The 24,071-nt window shown below is 32.7% G+C and overlaps 1 protein-coding gene across 1 annotated transcript; it reads left to right on the forward strand.

Moving 5' to 3' along the window:
- The first annotated feature begins 16 nt into the window (after positions 1-16).
- Positions 17-22,793, forward strand: LOC105362557 (ankyrin-3). The gene is made up of 10 exons (XM_011500017.1): positions 17-278; positions 17,730-17,831; positions 18,402-18,534; positions 18,910-19,073; positions 19,303-19,458; positions 19,768-19,896; positions 20,417-20,614; positions 21,311-21,607; positions 21,956-22,153; positions 22,241-22,793. The coding sequence occupies exons 1-10, from the start codon at positions 228-230 to the stop codon at positions 22,493-22,495; spliced, it is 1,683 nt and encodes a 560-aa protein (XP_011498319.1). The 5' UTR covers positions 17-227; the 3' UTR covers positions 22,496-22,793.
- The last annotated feature ends 1,278 nt before the right edge of the window (positions 22,794-24,071 follow it).

Consider the following 24,071-nt stretch of genomic DNA (forward strand, 5'->3'; position numbering starts at 1 on the left):
GGCGGCGGCGCGCGCGCGCGCGCACCGACTCCCGGCGATCGGCTTTATAAATAAGCGTCGGCGAGAGCGGCTCCCGGCGCTCGCTTCTCGCAGGTGCTCTTAAAAATCGTGCGACGACGGCCCCCCGGGCGCAGCCACGACCTCCGGGAGTCGACTGTCGCCTGGCCGCCGCCGTCGCCGTCGCAGCCGCCCGTGGTCCGCCCGCGATATACGACAACGGATCGGCGATGCCCGAGGAGATGGAACCCGTGGACTGGCCGCCGATCCGGAGGATCCAGGTACACCGACCGACCGACCGACCGACCGATCCACCCCTTGCCCGGCCTCGTGATTCCGGGCCGACGACTATAGATTCTCGTGCAGCTTCGACTCGACGAGGCACATAACTTGGCCTCTATTTTATTTTTCACTATCGCGCGTGTGCGTCGTGGCCCTTGTGCATTGTGCTTTTATTCGGTTCTCGCTCGCGGGACAAGCAGTTGTGCTCGTTCGTACGATTTTTTTTACCTTCGGTCTGGGTTCGCGCGATCCAAGGGAGCAAGAGAGAAAGACCGTGTGTTGGACGACGTTCGGTGCCGTGGACGCGGTACTGGCGATTTAGACGTGGATAGATGCCCCCGGCCACCTTAGCAAATTAATATCTTTTCTTCGATAGTCGTTAGTCGCTTACCGAATAATAATTTTACTTTCTCTTTCGTACGCGCGGAAACAAAAATATTAAGACAAATTAATTATTGTTACGACGAGTCTTTTTTCCTTTTTTTTTTCTTTTTTTTTTTATAAGTCTTATTGTTTTTGGCCCCAATGCATTGAGTGTTTGGATGTGTATTACGAGCATCGTTAATGGATCTGAAGTTTTTGAATGATATTTCCAAGAGACTGAACTTATTTACTGTAAAGCTTCCACGTATTTCTAAGACTACTTAGAGAGGTGTTTCATGAAACGAAATTTTCCAAGTTAAAAATAGGCTCCGAAGGTCTTTTATCGCAAGTTTTCATTCGAGAGAGCAAAGTTTGCTTGCTTTTATCATTTATTAATTATTTGCATTTGTATTAACTGTCATCAAATGCCGCTGTTTGGTAATTAATATCATGCATTTTTTTTTATTTAAAATTATAATTATTTATAGACTCGATAATAATATTTACGATTAAACTTCATACAATTAATTGTTATTATTGTGATAGATTGTGATAGTGATTTAACCAAAAGTACTTAGATTTTGATTTAAAAAAAAAAAAAAAAACTACTTTTTATAATACAAATATAACCTTTTTTTTTTTTTTTTTTTTTTTTTTTGTATACCAGATATGTTTTAAAAGTGAACACACGGGATTCCATAATAAATTTTCAATTGTACCTATACTTACCTATATTTTATTACGTAATTATTTAACGCCATTTATTGACGTAAATTGTTTTTTCATTCTTATTTATAAAATTTTGAAACTTGCTTAATTGTAATATATCGATTATTTTATAAATTCTGAGGCGTTAAGAAATGATAGTCTTAATAAAAAGAAAAACGTTTTTTAAAGACTTTCAGTAGGATTTATAACTAACAATTGTATAATTGTAACAATTGCCGGGTGAATAAAATATTTTTACACTTGTTTTTGAAATACACTTGGCATCGTTTGTATTCAAATTTAAAAAAAATTCTTGAATAATTTACTTCAATAATATTTACGATTACGATTGATTAAACGCTACTAAATATATTTAAAATATTTTTATACACGTTAGTTATTAAGTGTTTTTCGAGAAATACAAAAAAATGTTATTTAAGCAGTGTTTCTCATAACAATTTGGACCTTTTCATATATCAATAGTGAAAATTACATCTTATAAGATATAAGTAAAAAAATTTGTTTATAGTATATACGTGCATTTCAAGCGTAAAATCATCTCCCCCCCCCCTCCACATTTATAATTATAGAATGTGCCCTACAATATATATATATATATATATATATATATTTATTATCTAAACTAATTAATTAATAATATTCTTTTTAATTCGACGTTTATTTTACATAATTCTTTAATTTATTTTTGTTACATATGTAAATATAAATATTTACATTTGTATCGCAATCAATGCTTCGAAATAACAAAATTAAGGCTTTTTATAGATACTTATAAGTGACACAATTTAACCCGACTAAATATAGCCTTTACACGCAGAATAAACGAGATTTTGTATTACAATAAAAATTACTTAACATAATCTTTACCATATAAAAATTTATCTTTAAATTAATCTTTGAATGTGAGCTTGAATGTTGGCCATCGGGACAAAGACATCAAAAGATATAAAAAAATAAAAAAAAAACATTAATTTTGCGCTCCTAATGATAGCATAAACTTCGCAGTCATCCTACCTAATCACGACATAAAAATCTCGCGGTTTCTCGTATCATCCTTCAAACTATTGGAACAACCACGAATTTGTTTTATAAATAAAACCATGCGCTCCATCTGCGGCCAGATATATATATATATATTCATCTCTTTCTCTCTCTCTCTCTCACTGTCTCTCTGTTTCTCTCTCTCTGAAATGCAGACAAGCACTAAGTTGCAAGTTTTGAGTATCGGCGTGCAAATTCTTAAGCTCACGTCGTCGATAGTTAGTTTGGTTGCACGCGGGGGCGGAAAATTTATTTGTTAAGAGATAATGACGAAAACGTTGATGATGACTATAGTACAACGTACAATATCATTGGAGTCTTCACTATCTAACTTTTATTTTATGTGTACTCCTGTTTACCTAGCTTAACTATTTTTGACGTCATTATTATGACTGTTTGTGTTTTTGTGTGTGTGTGTTTTTGTGTGTGCTGTCGCACGCGCGCGCGTATTTGTGCATGTGTGCGAAAGTTAAAAGTTACTGGCGACTGATGAAAAAAGGTCGTAAAATTTTGATTTATTATATTTGCCGTATTCTTCGTGCCTTACAATCTGTTTTCTGGCAAATTGTAAAGCTTTTCGAATTATACACATATCGTAAGTCTAGTTTACCTATCAGGGTTATCAGATTAATATTTTGGCAGTAATGCGCTTAAAATATGCGCTTAAGTACTTTTAGCTTTTTATTAAGCACACATTTTTCGAACGTATTTCTTTGAAATAAAGAAAATTTTTTTTTATTTTTACTACTTATTGTTTAAATAAATCATTTAAATTGTTCACTAATACGAAATTAATGCTTTGAAGATTACAAACTTTTTAGAGTTTTTACGATAATTAATATAACGAACCCGTATGTTTTGTCTATTGACAGATTTTTAAAATTTCAAATAAATTCTACTACTAAAATAGCCAGCTACTCGTACAACATAATAAGTGTTATTCAATTATCGTTTAAATTTAAAAAGCTGAATTAATTGATACAGATTTTTATTACAAATAATTGTGTGAGAAAACGGTTGATTATACTAAATCATTCGAATTTTCTATTATAAAAGTAATTGTAAGTTAACAAGCTTTCTCTTTTCACTATTAATTTTGTACCATTGAAAAGAAACTTCCAAAATACGACAAACATAAATGTACAACTGTGTTTATATTTGTGTACACATAAAGAAATAGTCAATATATATATATATATATATATAAATGTACTTTAATTCAGAATTTTCAGAACCGCCCGCTGGAGCTACTAATAATTTATTAATTATTGCGATATTATATTGAGTTACTAATCAATGAAATGTGGATGTGTGCGAAATATATTAATTTAGAGAAATTATTTTTATACATTTATCGTCAGCTTTAGCCGACATGTCATAAAATTATCTTATTTATAAATCGTTGCTCGATGTGGCAGTAAGATTTTTTATAAGTATTGTTCTTTTTAGAGTAAAAACTCATAACTTAAAGTATTGTGATTTCAAACTGGAGTATAAAAAGCCCTGCTTTTTATATTAATTTAAGCAATATTTTTGATCGATTAGATGGAAACATTCCTACAATACTTATACGAGCTTTATTTTTGAAAAATCGACATACTTGATTATATTTCGTCTTTTTGTCGCATACCCTAGATTTCCCGCTAATTGGATACATCAAGGAGAAAAGTGGAAAGGGCGCGTTAACAGCTACGAAATAAGGGCGCTCATAAATTCACAATATCTCATCAAGGTCGAATTTCCTTAACATTCTCTTCTGGAAGAAAAGGAAAAGTAGCGGAAGTAATGCACCGTATGGTCCGTTTCTCTCCTTCTCCACCTTTATACTCTTCTCATGCTTGCCAACGCCTTATTGATCGTGAGAGCGTGTGTACGAGGGTCATATCGTGTGGGCGTATCCTGCAAGAATCCTGCGCTTAAATTTCCCTATTCTCATGGCATATACATATTACCTAACTTTTATTCTTCTTTCCTAATGTTGCATTTTTTTTATTTAAGTTAATCCCCCCTCCCGCCCCTTCCAACAGCAATCGAATAGGTAAGGAATTTTTCGTCGTGGCTCTCTAAATTATTCTACACTTTTTCGAAACAGTAGGAATATTAAATTCCAAGGAACAGCTGAACCTGGTGTAAACCAATAATCATTGTGAGCTCAATTTTTCGTTCATTTGAAAGATTATAAGATGCTTTTATCGTTGGATGTAATATGAAAAATTTGAACGCATAATGTAATATATAATACGTAAGCCTTAACCTTCGTTAATTTATATGTATAAACAAAGCTACGAATACTAATTTATTTTTGTAACTATAAATTTAATATTCGCCTTCATTTGCAACCACCATCATGGCCACCTTCATTTTGTATTCTATTTATTTTTGAAAATTCAGGGACAAATTATGTAGCATCAGTATCAATTAATTAAAGTGAATTGTCACGTTTATATGTTAATTATAGGGAATATAAATCAATGTCTATATAAGTAAATAATGCATTGTATTTTGTAATAAAATTAAATGTAAAATTAAATGTAATGGTGAAATAATTTATAGCGGGTACAAAACAATTTTCAACTTATTTTCAAATTAAGTTTAGTCTTTTTTAATTAAACGTTTGTTTCTCTTTAATATTAAAAATTGCTCAACTTATCATATAAGTTATTTATTGAATATTAAGCATAATGAATATTTAATTAAATTTGCTGATTGATTGATTGTTACATATATTTTCACTCTTATATGAAAAAAAAATAATAAAGCATAAATTTCTTTTACTTAATGATTAAGAAGTTGGATGATAGATCATTATAAATCGAATAAAATTTTTATTAATTTTGAGGGAATATTTTCGTATTGGCTAAGCTTCATCCATATAGTAGATTATATTTGAATAATTGACGAGTTTATTTCATTCTATCACGTAGATTCTCTTTTACTTGATTCTCGTATTACTTATACTAATAAAATGATATATTATAACATAATAAAACAGAATAAGAAAATAAATAAATAAATGTATACAATTCCAGATGGTATACCATGTATAGCATAATAAATTTGAATTTTATGGAGCGTATCTACTAATCAATTTAAAAAGAAAAAAAATTTTTAAAAAATAACCGGCTTATAAATACCAGACTTCATGTGGAATTAACCTCGTCTTAGTTAAGTTTTCTACGAATATTATAAGTGTATTAAGCGATTTTGTGATTTTCGTCAGCGAAGAAGAATCATATTGCATTTTATATGACTTATCAAATATTTAATTACATACATTAAGATTTCTTGATATAAGATTGATTAAGAATGATCGCGTTAAGATCTATGTATGTAATCTATACTGTATAATAATTTATATCAACAATATCTTATCATTATAATAATCAATATATATTATCGATATAACTTATTTTGTAAGATTTTTTAAATTTAAAATCTTTTCAGATTTTACATGATTCTTAGCAATTGTAGCAATTATGATAAAGGAACGAGCACATTATTAGTATTCATATATAAATTATCGAATTATTATCGCTAATATGCTAATTTTATAATCCCTCTCGTACTTTTCAATCGTTGCCACTGTTTTCTTTTTCTTATGCTACACTAAAATATATGTCATCTGAAATTCTGCAACAAGGAGCACTTATTATTTTAAGATTCTCGTAGATCTAAAATCGTACTAATAGAGACCTCTCTATAGCTTTGGTGTACGCGAAGCTAAAATTGTAACAAAAATTATCGCTCGTGTTTATCTATGGTTTATCGACGCCTATTATGCTCATACAGTAAAAGTATATGCATGATTGACGGGTAATCTGTCGATAATTAGGGATAGGGGGTAGGAGTAGGAGTAGGAGTACGTACATTAGCGCACTGCCAGAGGTATTTAAACGTACCTTGTACGTATATACGAGCAAGCACGTGGATATTTAAAGAGCGGTCGTGCGGAATGGGAGGGGTGGACTCAATGTTTGAAGCGACTGCTTGAATAGAATATAGGAGGAGGATGAAAAGAAGGCGCGGAGGGTCAGGCGACAACGAATATGAGTATAATACCGTCGGGTCGGGAAGGTGTATAAATAAGCAAACACTTGACTAATGCTTTGTACGAATTTGTAAGGGTTAGCAAGGGTTCAATAGCCAATTGGGGCTGCGTTCCGATTGAAATCTTGCCACGGCAAATCATTAATTAATACATTTGTTTATATGAACTTATGTGGATTTGGATAATTATCGAAATTATTATTATGACGATATGTAATGGCGATTACTTAATGTTTGATAAATTTTTTATGCTTCTTTTGTTTAAAAGTAAATATTAAAGAATCTTTTGAAATAAAATGATGGTTAACTTCCTAATGACATAACAATTTGTATGAAAAATTAATGAGAATTTACGTATTTATAATATTAAAATGTCAACAAGAAGCTTTTGTGCATGTAACGTTTTATTTATATATTTATTTATTTTTTTTTTTTTTTTTTTTTTTTTTTTTTTTTTTTTTTTAATGATTTCCTATTAATATGTAATATTTTCTTTATTTTACCATAAACATTAACCATCATAATTAAATTTCTTTTTTAATATATACAGTAGAAATGGATTCTTAAGAGACAACTTGTATCAGTAGTGTTATCAAGTTCTTTATTAAATGTTTTTCATTCTATAGAAATAGAAATGGGACGATTCTAATAATCGATAAAAATGCTTTGTCTCATAGCAACCATTACTATGTTATTAATAATGACGTGAGCGTAACGTAATGGAAGTTTTTATAATAATTTAAATATATTAAATATTTACATCAGATGCAAATTCGTTTGACAAATTGCCGAATAACTAAAAATAATAATAGACGATCGTTACAGCATCTTTTATTGCTTTAGTTATTTTTTTCCCAATATAAATTCATAGCTCTCAAAAACTAATAATAATGTGTTTCCTATATACATATACATATATATATATATATATATATATATATATATATATATAAGTTATAAATAATAAATATTAAAGGTGCAAGCTCATACAAATTTATCAAATTGACCAAATTAATAATCATGTTGCAGCGTCCTAAAACGGAATAGTTTTGCCAGTAATATTTCACTATTCATCCGGCATCGTCCTTTCGCACATACAGTAGACTTACGCGTAATGCTAGATATATCTGAAGTAAGACAAATATAGATCAGTTGGAAATATCCAGAGACTCGCCGATGCGAAATCACGAGCACATCGGACTGAATGCACATTAAAGCTTAAAACGAAAAAGTGCTTCGGGCTGTGAAATACGGCGGTCGCTCGGTCGATCGGTGGGTCAAAGTCAGCTAAACCATTAACTATGGGGGATACATACTTGCTCCGCACCGTCCTGGTCGTTTCATACGATTTATCAGGGCCCTTCTGGGCTACTATAAAGTAGCGAGCGGTTGAGCTTACGTGTCCCTACTCCCCCCTTTTCCCTTACACTTACACTTCCTCCCGTATTGAGAGACTTTGGACAGCAATGCCAAGTTGATATCCCTTACGACTGTCAATTACGCTTGCATTAAACTTATCCTACGAGCGATTGCCCGTAAAATAAAATTCATTAAAGTGATTTTAATGATTTTAGGGGTGATGCGCGCTAGGGGATGAATGGCGCAGAGACGATTAAACGGGGAAGGAAATACCGTTAGCTGGCAAAGCTTCGTCGAATTTCTCAATCTATAAATAAAACATTATCTTAAATGTAATTCATATAGTAATTAATAATTGTTATTGAAACGTAAGACAAGCTATTATTTCGCGCTTCTCCATTAAAATGACAAAGGAAAAAGAAAACGAATGACGATCGACGTTAACGAATTATAAGCACAATTTTATTCCGGAGTTATGCGTCGCGGCGACATCAGCTGCAAAGACAACTACGATTATATGAGATTTAATGGAGCTTTGGTTTTATGAATTTATAAAGCTTTAATATATGTGACGTATACTCGTGGCTTTTAATATCAAAATTACTCTCCACAATAAATGGCATTATTGCCAACGTACGGAATTACCGTGACAAAAAATTCCATGGAAGTAAACAATTATTACGCGAGTGATGAGATGCAATCATTATTAAAGGAAAATACTCGGTCTTTTAAAGCAGCTACACTAGGATCATAATTAGAGGATAGAAAAAGCTCTTGGCCACCCCAAACGCGACGGTTAAAATTTGCAAAGAGATTCTATCGTGAGATCCGTAAGAAGGTAAGGAGTTGGAAAGTAAGCGTCGACGAAGAAAGGCGCCGTAGCGGCCGAGAGGTGGAGCGATTGAACAGAAGGGCGAGATGGAGTAAGATAGATAGATAAAGAGAGAAAGAGAGAGAGAGAGAGAGAGAGAGAGAGAGAGAGAGAGAGAGAGAGAGAAAGAAAGGACGAGGGGTGAAGAACGTCTAGTCGTTCTCGCTTAGCCTTATTTACTAGGGTCGGAGGGTAAGGCGCACGACTCTTTGCGCAGCTCGCGACTGCGCCCTCGCGCTTCTCACCCCGTCCCCTCCGGTCCCCAACAGCCGACCACGCACTGGTGTAGTGTCGGGCTTACGCATCGAGCCGAGTGTACACATCCTGGAGTATGTAGACCGTCGAGGCCAGCCATTATTCTTTACGGATTACGTACAACGACCCATCCTCGGGAACATGGGCTCTACGGTGGGTGCGCCGATAACCTTTTGCCGTAATGGGAGTCCGCTACTCGGGCTTCTTAAGGCTCTCGCTGCGCCCGATGCGATGACGTAATTGGCAATCGCGATCAGGAAGGTCGCGGCCGATTGGCTTTACCAAGTCACCACTGCTCTCTCGATAGGAAATTTAATCGGATAGGAGATTCTGGGATCTTGGAATCGCCAAGATTAGCGGACATTTCATTCTAACGTCGTTCCATGATTTTCCAAATTATTTGTATCGTACTTTTTACCAAATATATATAATCGTACATAATAATCAAAGAGCTACTAGATATTGTACTGGATTACTCGCTTTATCGTGCTGTAATCGTATGCTGTGTCCAACGCGAAAAAATCCGTCTAGTCGGGCAACGCGAATAAATAATTTTTGACTCGGAAATGTGGACTGTGTGCAGTTGGGCTGGGGGAACGCCCATGTAGTTTGGTTTTCAGAGCGCCCATCTGGGAAGTACGAAAGCTACTCGCGCTCGAATTAGCATGCGTCCAAAAATCTCATTTCGATGCGCGATTGCGCTTATCGACACTCGTCGCACGGGCATTTAATAACGCGAGCATTGAAATGTAAGCCACGCTTTATCTTATTATTATAGAACGCGCAGAAGGGGGCAAGGAATTTTAGGAAGGGGGTAAGGCCCTTAATAAGGATCTTGATCCAAAAATCGCCGATCGACATCGACGTTCACGGAGGTGCTGTTGTCACGATCGGTCGGCCCGCCGCCAGACTCTTCTCTCTCGCCTCGAGAAAGAAGGTCCGACACTACACCCGAGCGAGTCGCCTGGGCGTAGGGGAGCACCCCGGGGTGGGGGGAAGCCGTCGTACGATCCACCCCCGTCTGGCGGGCGTCCCGGCGCACGACGAGTGCGCGTGTTGCGGGGTGAACCGGTGCGTCGTTGTCCGTCGGCGGTCCGCGAGTCTGCTCGATAAGCCCGCCCGCGATGCTCGGCCACACCGGACATTGAGGACGCGTCGACCTGGGCCAGGAGCGCGCGAAGACGTCGGGGGCGCGGAGGCGCCATTGATACGCGACATGGTTACCGACAACGCTATGCAGGTATTCACTCGCGGCCGTTGCTCTGGAGCGATAAACGGCCCACTCTCCGCCGGGGCTCGCCTCCTGGTGAAGTGCCGATATCGCAAGTTTGTGTCGTATCGTAGTGTGTGCTGGTTGCGAGGGGCGACGCTCCCACGTACATGGCTGTTCCTTTAGTAGTTAGATGCTCTTGCGACCGTCTTCTTCCCGTGGGATTCGACGGTCGAAATAATCGGAGCATGCGATAGTTCTCGAAATAATCCAAGGCTTTGGGTGTAGAGAGTCGAAGCTACGATAGCCGACGAAAGTGTATACAAGGCATTCGTAAGATACATGAACGCTGAGGAGTTGTGGCCCGGATAAACAAGCATTTCCTTTTCATTCTTTTATTCTTCTGTTTCCTTCCTTTTGCATTTTCATATTCTTAAGTATGTGTGTAGGGAGGGTGTAGAGTTCACATGAATAACGGGAAAAATAGACAGGGACAGCGAAGTTGTTGTTGTTGTTGTTGACGTTGTGCGGGTGATGGTGATGATAATGATGGTGGTGGTGGTGGTGGTGGTGTTGGTCGTGGTTTAGGTAGTAAATGTGCTTGGGTTGTTGGTTACACTGGTCGCTGTCTATAAAAGCCACCCTATAGCCGGTGGATCGAATTCGGCCTCGTCGTCAAGGGGTGGAACGAGGAGAAATCGTAGATAGGGAATAGATGATAGAGGGGCAAGAGGGGGGAGAGAGAGAGAGAGAGAGAGAGAGAGAGAGAGAGAGAGAGAGAGAAAGTGCGTACGGGTGAGAATGAGAGTGAGTCAGAGACTGAACGAATCGCGGGGAAGGGAATGAAGTCATAAAACGAGTACCGAGGGTGAAAAAAAGAGTTAGAATGCGAAATGTCGGTCTGAGAGCCAGAAATTTTACTTTATATACGTGCGCGAGTGTATGCCTGTGTGTCAGTTGGCGGATTATGCATGTGCACGACGAAGGGCATGTGGGTTTACATTTACTTGATACGGATTATTGCGGTTGATTGAAGGGATTCTATTATATTGAATATTTTTCTTACTTATGTACATTTCAAACTTTGAATGTTATATCTTCTTTGATATTTTGAAATTCAAAAGACAAGATATTCTAATATGAGTGCTATGTAGATTGAACATTCTTAATGTTAAAACTATTGTTAAACAATTACAATAAATGACAATAATTCGACTTTTATTGAAAGAAAACGTACTTTCCTTTAAAAATCAAAAGCTGATTAAAAGTATTTCAAATATTATAATCTAAGTAAGATAACAAATACTGAAGAGATGGGATTGTCAATTAAGACATGTCTAAAAATTTGTTTTTCTTAACATTAATGATAGATTAATTATAGAAATTAATAATTTAATATGCTTAGCATTTTTCAAAATTAACATATTAAAATATATTACTAATATTTTATTCACTATATTAAATAAATACTGTTAAAGTTATAATAAGTTTAGAGAGTTAAAATTTATTATATTGTTGTAATTTATATCATTACGCAATGGAGTTCATTATTCATGCATTTCTTAATAAAAACAATTCACATGCGCACGTAAAGAGATTTTTTATATTTTATATTATTCAATAGTAAAAGAGGTATCATATAATCGTGCATGATAATATTTTTTTGATCATTAACTAAGATAAATAAATTCTTATTTAATTTGAGTAAATTGTGCTCGTAAAAACAGTAACATTTATTTTTCACGTAAAGTATAAAATTGATTAAATATGCTCTTTTTATTGATTATTCATCCGAGACTTGAACTAACAAATTGTCATGACATTGGTATGAATATATAAATATTATTAATAATGGATATAAAATGTTAGATTAAGACAGGATGGCAGTAGAAATTTAATAAAGGATAAATTTCGTTTTTGAATCAAGACATTCCTTTTCTTCTTCTCTCTTATCATTCCTCTTTTAATTAAAAATCAATACATAAACCAATTACCTATTGTTCTTTTGATCAAAGATTAAATGTCCTTGGAATTTCAATACTAATTCAACATGCATCTATATGATGAATATAGGATGTAGTGAATTTATCACGTATTTGATTATTATTCAAAGTCATATTATTATAAAAAGTTGCCATTTCCTTTTTTTAAAGCATTCTTTGTATAAATTAATCTATTAATAAATATTAGATATTAACCTATAAATACAATCGAGCATGATTATTAAAATTCATAAATATATTGACATATCGACTTTTAAATTATATTCTTATTATATCAACATACCCGAAAAACATTCTTTTTATTCATCGCAAATAAATGATAAAATATATAATAAATAATAATAATTAGATAATAATAATAGTTAGTTAGATATATAATAAATAATAAAAAGTTACATAAGTATTATTTTAATAAATACATAAATTAAGATGTCCGTTTCGTTTTGAAAATTGTTTATACATACTGACCTAATTAAATCTATATTAGTAATAAAATTAATAATAAAATGTAATATTAAGATTTTATTATTAAATTATATATACTTTTAATATAAAAATTAATTTTTCTATTTTTTATAATTTTGTATTATTAGTCTATAATGTACAAATTAATTCGAAAACTAAACAAACTATAAATATCAATATTCTTCATTTAATCATATTAATATCATTATTTTACTTCTCTATTTGCACATTAAGTTTTTGATACTTCCAATTGTCAGTTAGCAAAATATTATTAAAATATTAATATATTAATATAGGATAGAAATAAATTGTGTTATAAAAGTAAAATACGAGTGATAATATAATACATAGTTTATTGAAGTATAGATAAAACAGAAAGTAATTATATATGCAAATTAAATGTATTAAGCATTATCTATTTGATTATTCTTTAATTTATTAAACTTTTATTATTGCTATATATATAAATATATATATATTATTGTAAATTGATTTATTTATTTTATCTGATATTAAAGAATACATTACAAATTATTTATTACAGGCTTGTTCATTATTGTTTAAAATCATTTTTTTTTTCTGCTTTAGATTTATTAAAAAATTAGCTCTTCTAATATTTAGCATAATAATTTATTGTACAATATTTATGAATTCTAAGAAAATGTTGTATAGGATATTGTAGGGGAGGTGAAAATTGAAAATAGGTAGGAAAATTCTTTAAATTTGCATTGACTATGCCACAGAAAATACAATAAAGAGAGTTTGAGCTAAATATTTGAGTTAACCTCAAGTAGACGTGTGTGCGTCTGTGCGTGCGTGCGTGCGTGCGTGCGTGCGTGTGTGTGCACGCTTGAGGTAAAACATAAGAAAAAGGAGAGCGTGAAGAGACAGGGAAAGATGGTTATTTAACTTTAGCCCGACTTGGCACGAGAAATATGTTTTTCTTCCGGTCTGTTATGCTCTAGTTTAGTAACGGGAGAATAAAACTGGATGAAATAATTTGTCTGAGGATTGGTTTGATTCCTCATTATCGTTCTTCTTATTTATCACCATGTGCCGAAGTAATAAAATTTTTGCCTGAATCCATTCACTTTGTTCATTATAAATCCTTACAAGTCTTCTTTTTATTTCGTTTCACTTATTTGTTTGAAATATATTTTCCGTTAGAGCAGAAACTAATTTGCTTCACGTGAAGTGTAATGCTACTGCGACACACTTTGAATTTATGTTGGCAATAAAGAAAAATATAAAATATTTTTAAAGAGAGGCTGACTTTGTTCAGCGATCTTGCTCTTTTTGTGTGTCGCTTTGTATAGAGGAAAAGATTGACGAAACGTGTATAAAGAGATTTGTTTTTGCTTTTTTGTATTATTTCTAGATATAAATTTGATATTAAATCAATAAACGTGTAAGATTAAGATTTTAGACGTAATGTAAAATAATAGGAATATATAAAAAATACTATGAAATATTTTCATGTATATTAAAAAAGTTGTTATTGATGTAAACGAAGATTGTTATTTTAAATGTGCTCTAATGGCCATAAAAACCAATTTTATTGGAAATTACAAATTACGTTCATTACCGTAAATGTGATTTTATTTGTTGATAAAATTGTCTAATATAATTATTTTATAGGCCCCAATAATTACAATATAACTTCTATTAAAAGATATTTAATTTTTCTTATCGTTCATTATTTTATAATTTTGTTATACTTTCTTGAAAATCTTAACACGTAGTATAACTTTACATTTATCATTATTCATTTAGCTTATACTCTATTTATATTAGTATTTATTCCAGAGAAATATAAAAATTGTATGGAAGAAAAGATAATTAAACGAAATATTTGAGTGAATAAAAATTTAATTAAAAATAAAAATTTAATCACAAATTATCCAATTACATTCTCTTAAATAAATATCGTAGATAATTATATATAGTTCATTATATCATTGAACTAGTCAAAATTTTATCAATTTATTTTCCTAAAAACTTATTTAAATTGTTTAATTATGCCATATATATATATATATATATATATCATTTATAGTTAAACCTAATATTTCAAAAATACTGTGATTATCGAATTTCATCTCCATACTAAATATCCTTTTTGCATAAGTTTTAAAGAAAGATTCATATATATGAAGAAATTTGATTTACATGTGTTGTACTTTCAATGTTCCTAAAAAATTCTATTTTATAAAAGCGCTTCAGTCACGTAAACGTTATTTCCAAATCTAAAAGTACTTTAAAGAACGTCTGTTTATATAAATAACACTTTTATTTAAAATGTACTATTTTAGACATATAATAAAAGTGTTGGTTTTAAACTAAAAATAGAATATTTCTGAACACTTATTACATCAATCAAATGTATTTCTATGAAATATTTATTAAATTCTTATAAATAAGACTAGTAGCAAAATATTAAAATTTTCATTAGCGTTTTAAAATGATTTTACACGCACTTATGCTTTTAAATACTTTCATAAATTGTCGAACACTAGAATTCTCAATTAGTACGGAGCTTTCAAATTGCTTAAAGAGCGATAAACTTCAAGAACAGCAGTACTCGAATAGAACAATAGATTGACCGTTTAAGTATATGTATATATATATATATATATATATATATATCACCATAATTCTTATGCGGAAACAAAAAGAAAACACATATGATTAAATTAACATGAATTTTTGAGAGGAATTAACGTATCCAATATAATTACAAAAAACAAATGCTTTATATTTATTTAATTAAAAATTATTATATATTTTTCGTATTTTCATATATGCCTCACCACTTATTAAACTTACATATATACTTCTTTTTCTATTTTATTTAAGTTAAGCCATCGTTAATATACGATTCTTGATTATCATAGGGATGGACGAGTGATCGTATGTGCGTATAAAACGAGCGAAGCTTCTATTGATTTTTTCGTTAATTAATACATCGTCCTATATAAGTTAATATGTAATTTTCCATATTACAATGTTACGTGGAATTATTTTCAATTCTTAATTATAAGAATGTATCTATATATAATAAAGTCAATTAATGAGTAATATAATATTATAATATTTAATTTACTGCTTGAAATAATAAAAAATTTTAATACGATATAAAAATATCATTTTCGTTTTTTATTAAAGTATAAATAAATAATTATTTTTTGATAAAGTAAGTTATAACTATTTCTTCAAACTTTATAATGTCATAACTAGTAATGGCAATCTATAAAATTAAAGATTTTCTTACTCTTTAAAATATTAAATAATTAGAAAGAATTGCTTATTTACATTTGTAATGACACTTTCATTATTAGTATTAATGGTTAATAAATCAGTATTTTTAGGAATTCTAGTTTATTGTAATTTATATTAACATTTTTATAAAGACAAATTTCAATATATCCCATCTTAGTAATATTTATCTTACGGTAATTTATAAAACATTCAATTTTTGTAATTTTCTAATTCTTTGAATTTTTAACTGCGGGATAAAATATGATTTAGTTTATTAAACAATCAAGTATTTCTATTGTAAAAATACATTTATTACAATACTAATTAAGGTAATACTTTTAAGTTATTAAGGTAATAATTATTCAAGAGACTTTGTTAAAAATGTGTTAGTGTCAATTTAAGTAATTATTTGTGTATTTATTATTTAATTATGAATATAACGTACGTAATAAGATAGATAAGCAAAAAAATAATGAAATCTTGATATTTAAAGAGAACGCGGCAGGTATATAAAATTCTTTATAACTTTGTGTGTTGAAAAGTTTTGGCATTATATTTTTATGTAGAAAATTATGTAAGTGAACGTTTATAAGTAATTTTCACAAACGGAAAAGTGCATATAAGTAATCAAATTTAATTCAGAGATTAAATCTATTGACATGTAAAATATTGGAAATACACACACACACACACACACAAACACACACACACAAACAAACACACAAACACACACACAAAAGCACTAAACATATATATATATAGAAAAGTGATATCGATCACTTAAATTAATAATTTAGATTAAAATCTAAATCACTCAGATTAAAATTAAGTGGGTATTCATGTACGTGCGTATGTGTATGCGCGTGTGTGCGCGCGTGTATTTGTCAGTAATGTGTGTGACTAAGTGTGCATGTATATGTATGGATGTGGGTGTTTTTAGTGCATACTTTATAGCTGAAAAATTTGAATATTAATTCGTACTATTTTGGTAATTTTCATTTATGGAAAATCTATTGAGTCGGTGGCTTTCATCGATTTTTCGTAAAAACAACGAATGAAGTACTCTACATGACTAACTTAAAATGTGGCCAATAGCATTCTTATGAAAGTATTATAAATTATTTTATCCCAATGAAATTTTCGTGAATACGTTTGCTATTCTGTCTGGATAATTTATTATTAGAACTAGTTGATAATTCTATTACGGTAAAAATAAAATTAAATTCGTCAAAAAAAAAAAAAAAAAAAAAAAAAAAAGGTTTTTTTTAAAAAAAAAAAAAAAAAAAAAAAAAAAAAGTGTCTATTTAAAGTATAAAATAATAGACCACATGTTTATTCATTTTTCTTTAAATAGAAAATATTTTATCATTACTTTTTAATTTACATATTGAAAATTATATGGTCTTCGCTTAGTTAAAATAAATTTTCTTTTCTTTTATATGCAATTATTATTTACTTAGCTTGTAATGGTAATTTATTATAAGTACAGAAAAATTAATTGTATATATGTTATTATAAACATTAGATTCGACATGTCTGTATGAATCCAGTAAAACATGTAAAAAATTACAGAGTGTTAATTTACCACAACTAATAAATTTCTAATAGATCATAAAATATAAAAATGAAAAACATTAAATGTATAATCGATAATTATATTATTTATTGAAATATTATTGAAATTATTATTTACTGTAATGACTACTATACGATAATTATATATTATATGTCATTTAAGCAAACGATATATAAACATATTAAATACAATACTTTATTATGTATGAGAACAAGTAAAAATGGAGCTTTGGCGATGGATTTAATATTGTCGTATTTCCTGCATATTTTCCAGAGTGATGCCACAACAACTTTTCTTCGGGCTGCTCGGTCCGGTAATTTGGAAAAGGTGATCGAGTACCTGGACGATGATCTCGATATTAATACAGCCAACTCGGTGAGTCCACTTTATCTACGAGTGATTTGTCAAAATATTCTCGCAACAAAAACTTTTATTTGAAATGGTGATTATTTTTCAATGAAATTTATTCGAATTTTCGAACCGACGAATATCTCATTTTGCTCCTTCTCAACTTTATTAAGTGTCACGTTAATTGACGTTAAAGGACCATTAATTGCCATTTTATCCAGTACTTGACCTCACTCCTTTATCACATTATTTTGGCACGAGCTAAGATACTTAAGGATATATGAGATTTTTTTGTGATTTAAATAAAAATTTTATAAAGTATAACTTAATACAGTTGAACAAAATAAAATTCTTGCATTAATACTTGAATGAATTTGCCTATTATATTTTGAAGATGTAGGAGGTTTAATAATGTTCTCGGGTATAATTTTAATAACAAAAGTTTCGAGTAAAATAGTTCAATTTTTTCAAAAATTTCATTGAAATTGCCACCAAGATATAACGTACAAGATAAAATAGAACGTCACGTAGAAATAATTGCGATATAAATTTCCATTAGCTTCGTTTATGAAAAATAATTATCCTTTATATTTTTAGAATGGCTTAAATGCATTGCATTTGGCATCGAAAGATGGCCACATTGAAATTGTGACAGAACTATTGAAAAGGGGCGCAAAGGTCGATGCTGCGACGAAAAAAGGGAACACTGCATTACACATAGCATCATTAGGTAATAAACTATGAAATATTCGTAATTGAATAATGTAATTTATCGTGTTTTATTTTTAAATTTTGTTTTTTGCTTTAACGTGCATGTTATTATATTTGTGCGATACGGATTTTATAATTTATTTAGACAATCGTATGATATTTAAAATGTTCCATTGTATCTTCATGTTGTATTTGTAAATTAAAATAATGAAAGTTTATCCAGATATTTTAATAGTAGTGAGGTAAATCTCATAATGAATCCTTATTTCGACGATAAGTCGAGAGATAGTAGTATGAAATTGAAATTCTTAACATCCCTTGATGATTGATTTACAAATTCGTCAACATTGGCGTTTGCATTAGAATTGTAAATTTGAGTGTAATTGTTTTTCAGCTGGTCAGTCGGAAATCGTTAATATTCTTATTCAAAATAATGCTGCTGTTAATATTCAATCCCAAAATGGATTTACACCACTTTATATGGCCGCGCAGGAAAATCACGATCAAGTCGTTAAGATTTTACTCACTAACGGGGCGAATCAAAGTCTCGCAACAGAGGTGAGTTAATAAGGCACAAAATTAATAAAACAAAAAACAAAACAAAAAACAAACAAACAAAAAAAAAAAAATAAAAAAATAAAAAAACAAGAAACAATGTACTTTTATTAAATGATACTTACCAACCAACGAGTCATTTCTTAAATTCTTTCGTAATAATTTACATAATTAGAAATAGGTAATCTTGTTCAACAATTGTAATTGCACATTCAAATCCCTATTAATGTAGGATGGTTTCACCCCATTGGCAGTGGCTATGCAACAAGGACACGATAAAGTAGTTAGTGTACTTTTGGAAAACGACTTGAAGGGAAAAACAAGACTGCCAGCGCTGCATATCGCTGCGAAAAAAGACGACTGCAAGGCTGCTGATTTACTTTTACAGGTAGGATAAATTATGTTGCCAATATTCGATTACATAATCATAGAAAATGAGACATCCATCAACGGGCTGTTGATTGCCCATTTGTTGTTGAGATAAATTTTTGTAAAGAATAAAAATTTAAGGAATAACTTGATGGAAATTAGTCGTGAGAGGTGAGGTGTGCACATGATTTCTAAGTTACCGTACGATCACAATCGATATCACGTGCATTATAAAATACGATTATCTTTTGAACGTGAAAGATTAATTTGTCTTGTTTGAAAAATTGCATTATAATAGAGTACAATCAAAGTTCTTGATTATTTTCAGAACGACCACAAGCCAGACGTGACGTCAAAGAGCGGCTTTACGCCACTTCACATCGCCGCTCACTATGGCAACGAAGATATCGCTCGACTACTTTTGAAACGAGGAGCGGATGTTAATTATTTAGCCAGGGTAAATGATTCTTTTTTTTTACCAGCTAATTGTTCATTCGCATACGTAAATGACTTTTGCCCATTCGCAGACGGAGTATCTTGAGCTTTCTATTTTTCTGCTTTATGAAATTTATAAGGTTTTATGAAATTCTTTGAATGTGGTAGGTGTATCATCGTTCGATGATAAATTACAAAGTAACATATACTTGCAAGAATGTTAAGCTTCAAATCATTATGTTCGTTATTAATTATCGAGGAAAACGATGAAATAATAATGAACAATTTGTTCTTATTTGTTCCATCTGTTTTTGACGAAATCCCGGCCAATTGGTTTTCCTTAACTTAATCGACTCTCGAGCGCGCGATATGTAAATCGACCTTCCAAAGTTCTTGGACAGAAAATCTTTTATCCTCTATACGCGAATACTCTGATGGATCAAATGTCAAAGAAAATCTGACCACGCTTTTAAGAATGCGCGAAAGATCTCCGATTGTCAAGTGGACACAGTACGATTAACGCGCGAGAAAACCTTTTCCAGTTCAATATAAGCCCGCTGCACGTGGCTGCGAAATGGGGAAAGGACAACATGGTGAAGGTCCTGCTGGAGCACGGCGCGGCCATCGACGTGAAGTCGAGGGACGGCCTGACGCCGCTCCACTGCGCCGCTCGTTCCGGGCACGAGCAGTGCGTCGCGACGCTCCTCGAGAGTTCCGCGCCCATCAGTGCACGATCGAAGGTGAGCCTTTGGGTTGTTGGGTATTACACGGGGATGAGCCTTTAAAACCCGTCGATACTTTCGACGCCTGGAATTGTCCAGCTGCAACGTCATCCCTCATTTAATGATGATGTGACTTAAGCGAGGTCAGGACGTTCGATCTTTTCTATGGAAATACATTGATTAGTCCTCGTGACGAATTTGTTAAGAACGATCTCGAGGAATCGGAAAAATTACACGACTTGGACTCCTTTAATTAATAATAAAGTCGGAGTGTAGTAATAAATACGAAGTGTAGCGTTACGTATTGATTAGCATTACACGGATTTCCCAATAATAGCGCGTTTATACATTTTTTTTTACCGTTAGAAAGACTCATTTGTGCTTACAAGAGTATTTTTTCTCTCAAATATAATTGCTAATGTAGTTTGTATGAGTATTTGCAGGCATTATATATATATATATATATATGTATTTATAGAATCGGTGGTTAACTATATGCACATGGTGTAGGCCACCATGATTATTAAAGGCAGCGAAAAAGAGTTTTAATTGTGACATGCTCGAGGCCGTACATTGCCGAGGATATTTTAATTACATGATTTGTATGAAACATGTCGACATATTTATTATTAAATATAATCGTGCACTCGTTATCTCGTTTGCCAAGTGCAAGCCCCCATACTGATATGCCTATTGGTCATGATCGTTCGACAGAGCGGATTGGCGCCGCTGCACATGGCTTCCCAGGGCGACCACGTGGACGTCGTTCGCGCCCTTCTCTATCACCGAGCACCCGTCGACGAGGTCACCATCGACTACCTGACTCCGCTCCACGTGGCTGCGCATTGCGGCCACGTGCGTGTCGCCAAGCTTCTGCTGGATCGCAAAGCGGACGTTAATGCCCGAGCCTTGAATGGCTTCACGCCGCTGCACATAGCCTGCAAAAAGAATCGCTTCAAGGTCGTGGAGCTGCTGGTTAAGTACGGGGCATCGATCGAGTCGACCACCGAGGTACCGTCCATGCTCGTCGGCTCTCTCGACCTCTCGAGCTGGCCTCTTTACCTTACAATACTTGTCTCGATATTTTCTTATAAAGCCGAAGCCCCAAGGCTCGATCGCCTCGACATCCCAAGCTCCTTAAAACAATTAAGCTTTTCTCGCGACGACTCGTTGTTCGAGCTCTCGCTAAAACACTTGAAACTTGAAACTTTATGGAAATTTGCGCTTGACAATGAAATAAAGTACCGATAAATAAAAGAAAAATAAAATCTAACGTTGTCGATACGGCAATTTTCTCAACAAAGTCTCGAGGCACCGCAATACTCACAATCAATGTCTCCGATTCGAAAAATTTTACAGTCCGGATTGACGCCGCTGCACGTGGCCAGTTTCATGGGCGGCATGAACATAGTGATATTCTTGCTGCAAAATGAGATGAACCCGGACGTGCCAACGGTCCGAGGCGAGACGCCCCTCCATCTCGCCGCGAGGGCCAACCAGACGGACATCATTCGCATATTGTTGAGAAATGGGGCGAAGGTCGATGCTCCCGCGAGGGTAAGCGCTTGTAATCCGGTCGGCGCAATCTGGGCGATCCTCGATACGTGGACTACGGAACGATTTATGAGCCCCGCCTGTCCACAGGAGCTGCAGACGCCCCTGCACATTGCGTCGCGTCTCGGTAACGTCGACATCGTGATGCTGCTGTTGCAGCACGGCGCGGCCGTCGACACCGTGACCAAGGACATGTACACGGCCCTGCACATGGCCGCGAAGGAGGGCCAGGACGAGGTAATGACGGACGAGGAGCGCGACGAGCTCGCCAGAATCGTCGACAGCGTCAATCTCTGTAACTTTAGATTCCTCTTCTGGAGCCGGCGTCGCGAGTTTATGATCTGACTAGTCCCGTTAATGTTGCTCGTGACGATGCCAAGGGGATGTGAAAGTCCGGCCTTGCCAACCAAGCCCAGCTTTTCATCTCGCCGATCGCGCGCGTACCCGCGCTTCCGGTGATATTTAGTGGAGAGTAGCTGGGACGCGCGCCTCTATGCCCATGCCCATGCCCATTATTGAAATAATCCCATAGCCAAGTGGGCATAATAAAGGGTGGCAGCGAATTTCGTCTGCGGTGCCGTCGAAGCAATTGCTTTTGTTTTTCTCTTTGTTTTTTCAGTTTTTTTTTCTTCCTCTAATTATTATCGAGGCCGAGTACGGCGATAAACGTGTCGCTTTGTTTATTATTAACATTTATCAATGTAGCAAAGATGACAAAGGCGATTATTTTTCACTCGACCGAATAAACGAGAATTATGCGGGTACAAGAGATAGGTGGAATACTTTGGTAATTTCTTTCTTTTTTCTTTTTTTTTCTTTTTCTTTTTTTTTTTAACTAATTTTTCAAATGATCAAGTTTTCATGTTTTCCAGTTAATAATAAAGATCTCAGGAGGATTACATGATTCTTGGAACAATGCAGATAGATTAAAGATAGATTCAGAAGTTATGTTTTTTATTTTTAATTTTTAAAAAAATTTTTTATATTAAATATACGCTGATAAAATAAAATTTTATTAGTTACGCTATAAACTCCTCTATAGAAACATAGTTAAAGTAAAGTATTTACAAATTTTATTAATGTATTTTTGACAGTTAAGCTTTTATTACTATATAATGAGTAAATTCGACTACTGCATTTGTATTTTATTGGGATTTTCCCATATTATATTATGGTAAATCTTTTAGATAGCAAAAAAAAAAAAAAAAAAAAAAAAAAAAAAAAAAAAAAAAAAAAAAAAAAAAAAAAAAAAAAAAAAAAAAAAAAAAATAAATAAAATGAAAAATTATAAAGGCCATAATAAAATGGAGTTGATTCAAATAAAGCGATGAAGTTAGAAGAAAATAATTTCTCTTTTAGTGGCCTAAATACTCACGATAATTCTAATGGTAAATATTATTACTGAAAATAAGTTTGAACTGATGCAATAATTTTGATGCAAATATACAGTTAAAGCGAAGTATTAGTAAATAGAAACAAGTTTTTTCCAAGTATATAATTATAATCCATCGTTCACATACATTATTTATGTTAAATTAGTTAAAAAAAGGAGAAAAAAAAAGAATCGCAAATTGGTTGGATTAAATAGACGATGTTTATTCGAATTAACATATGCACAAACTTGCGTTTTTCATACTAAACGTCTTTATACTAAAATTTACCATGTAAAATGTGGTTAAATAAATAATTATAGTTATATCGTTGGCATTTCACATCCCCGTAAAATAAAATCAAGCCTCAAGTACTATTTAATTTTTGAGCTTATAGTTTCCTGTCATTATTATTATTATTATTATTATTATTATTATTATTATTGTTGTTGTTGTTGTTGTTGTTGTTGTTGTTGTTGTTGTTATAGTTATAGTTATTATTATATTTTTTACAAACCGACTATTATTTTTAAGTATTGATATCAATTCTT

Source organism: Ceratosolen solmsi, unplaced genomic scaffold (genome assembly GCF_000503995.2).
Source record: "Ceratosolen solmsi marchali unplaced genomic scaffold, CerSol_1.0 scaffold41, whole genome shotgun sequence".
Lineage (NCBI taxonomy): Eukaryota > Metazoa > Arthropoda > Insecta > Hymenoptera > Agaonidae > Ceratosolen > Ceratosolen solmsi.

Coding starts and splice junctions, on each gene's coding strand:
- LOC105362557 (XM_011500017.1), top strand. CDS start 228: ATGCCCGAGGAGATGGAACCCGTGGACTGGCCGCCGATCCGGAGGATC. Junction 19,897..20,416: donor ATGTTAATTATTTAGCCAGG/GTAAATGATTCT, acceptor AACCTTTTCCAG/TTCAATATAAGCCCGCTGCA. Junction 21,608..21,955: donor CGATCGAGTCGACCACCGAG/GTACCGTCCATG, acceptor AAAATTTTACAG/TCCGGATTGACGCCGCTGCA.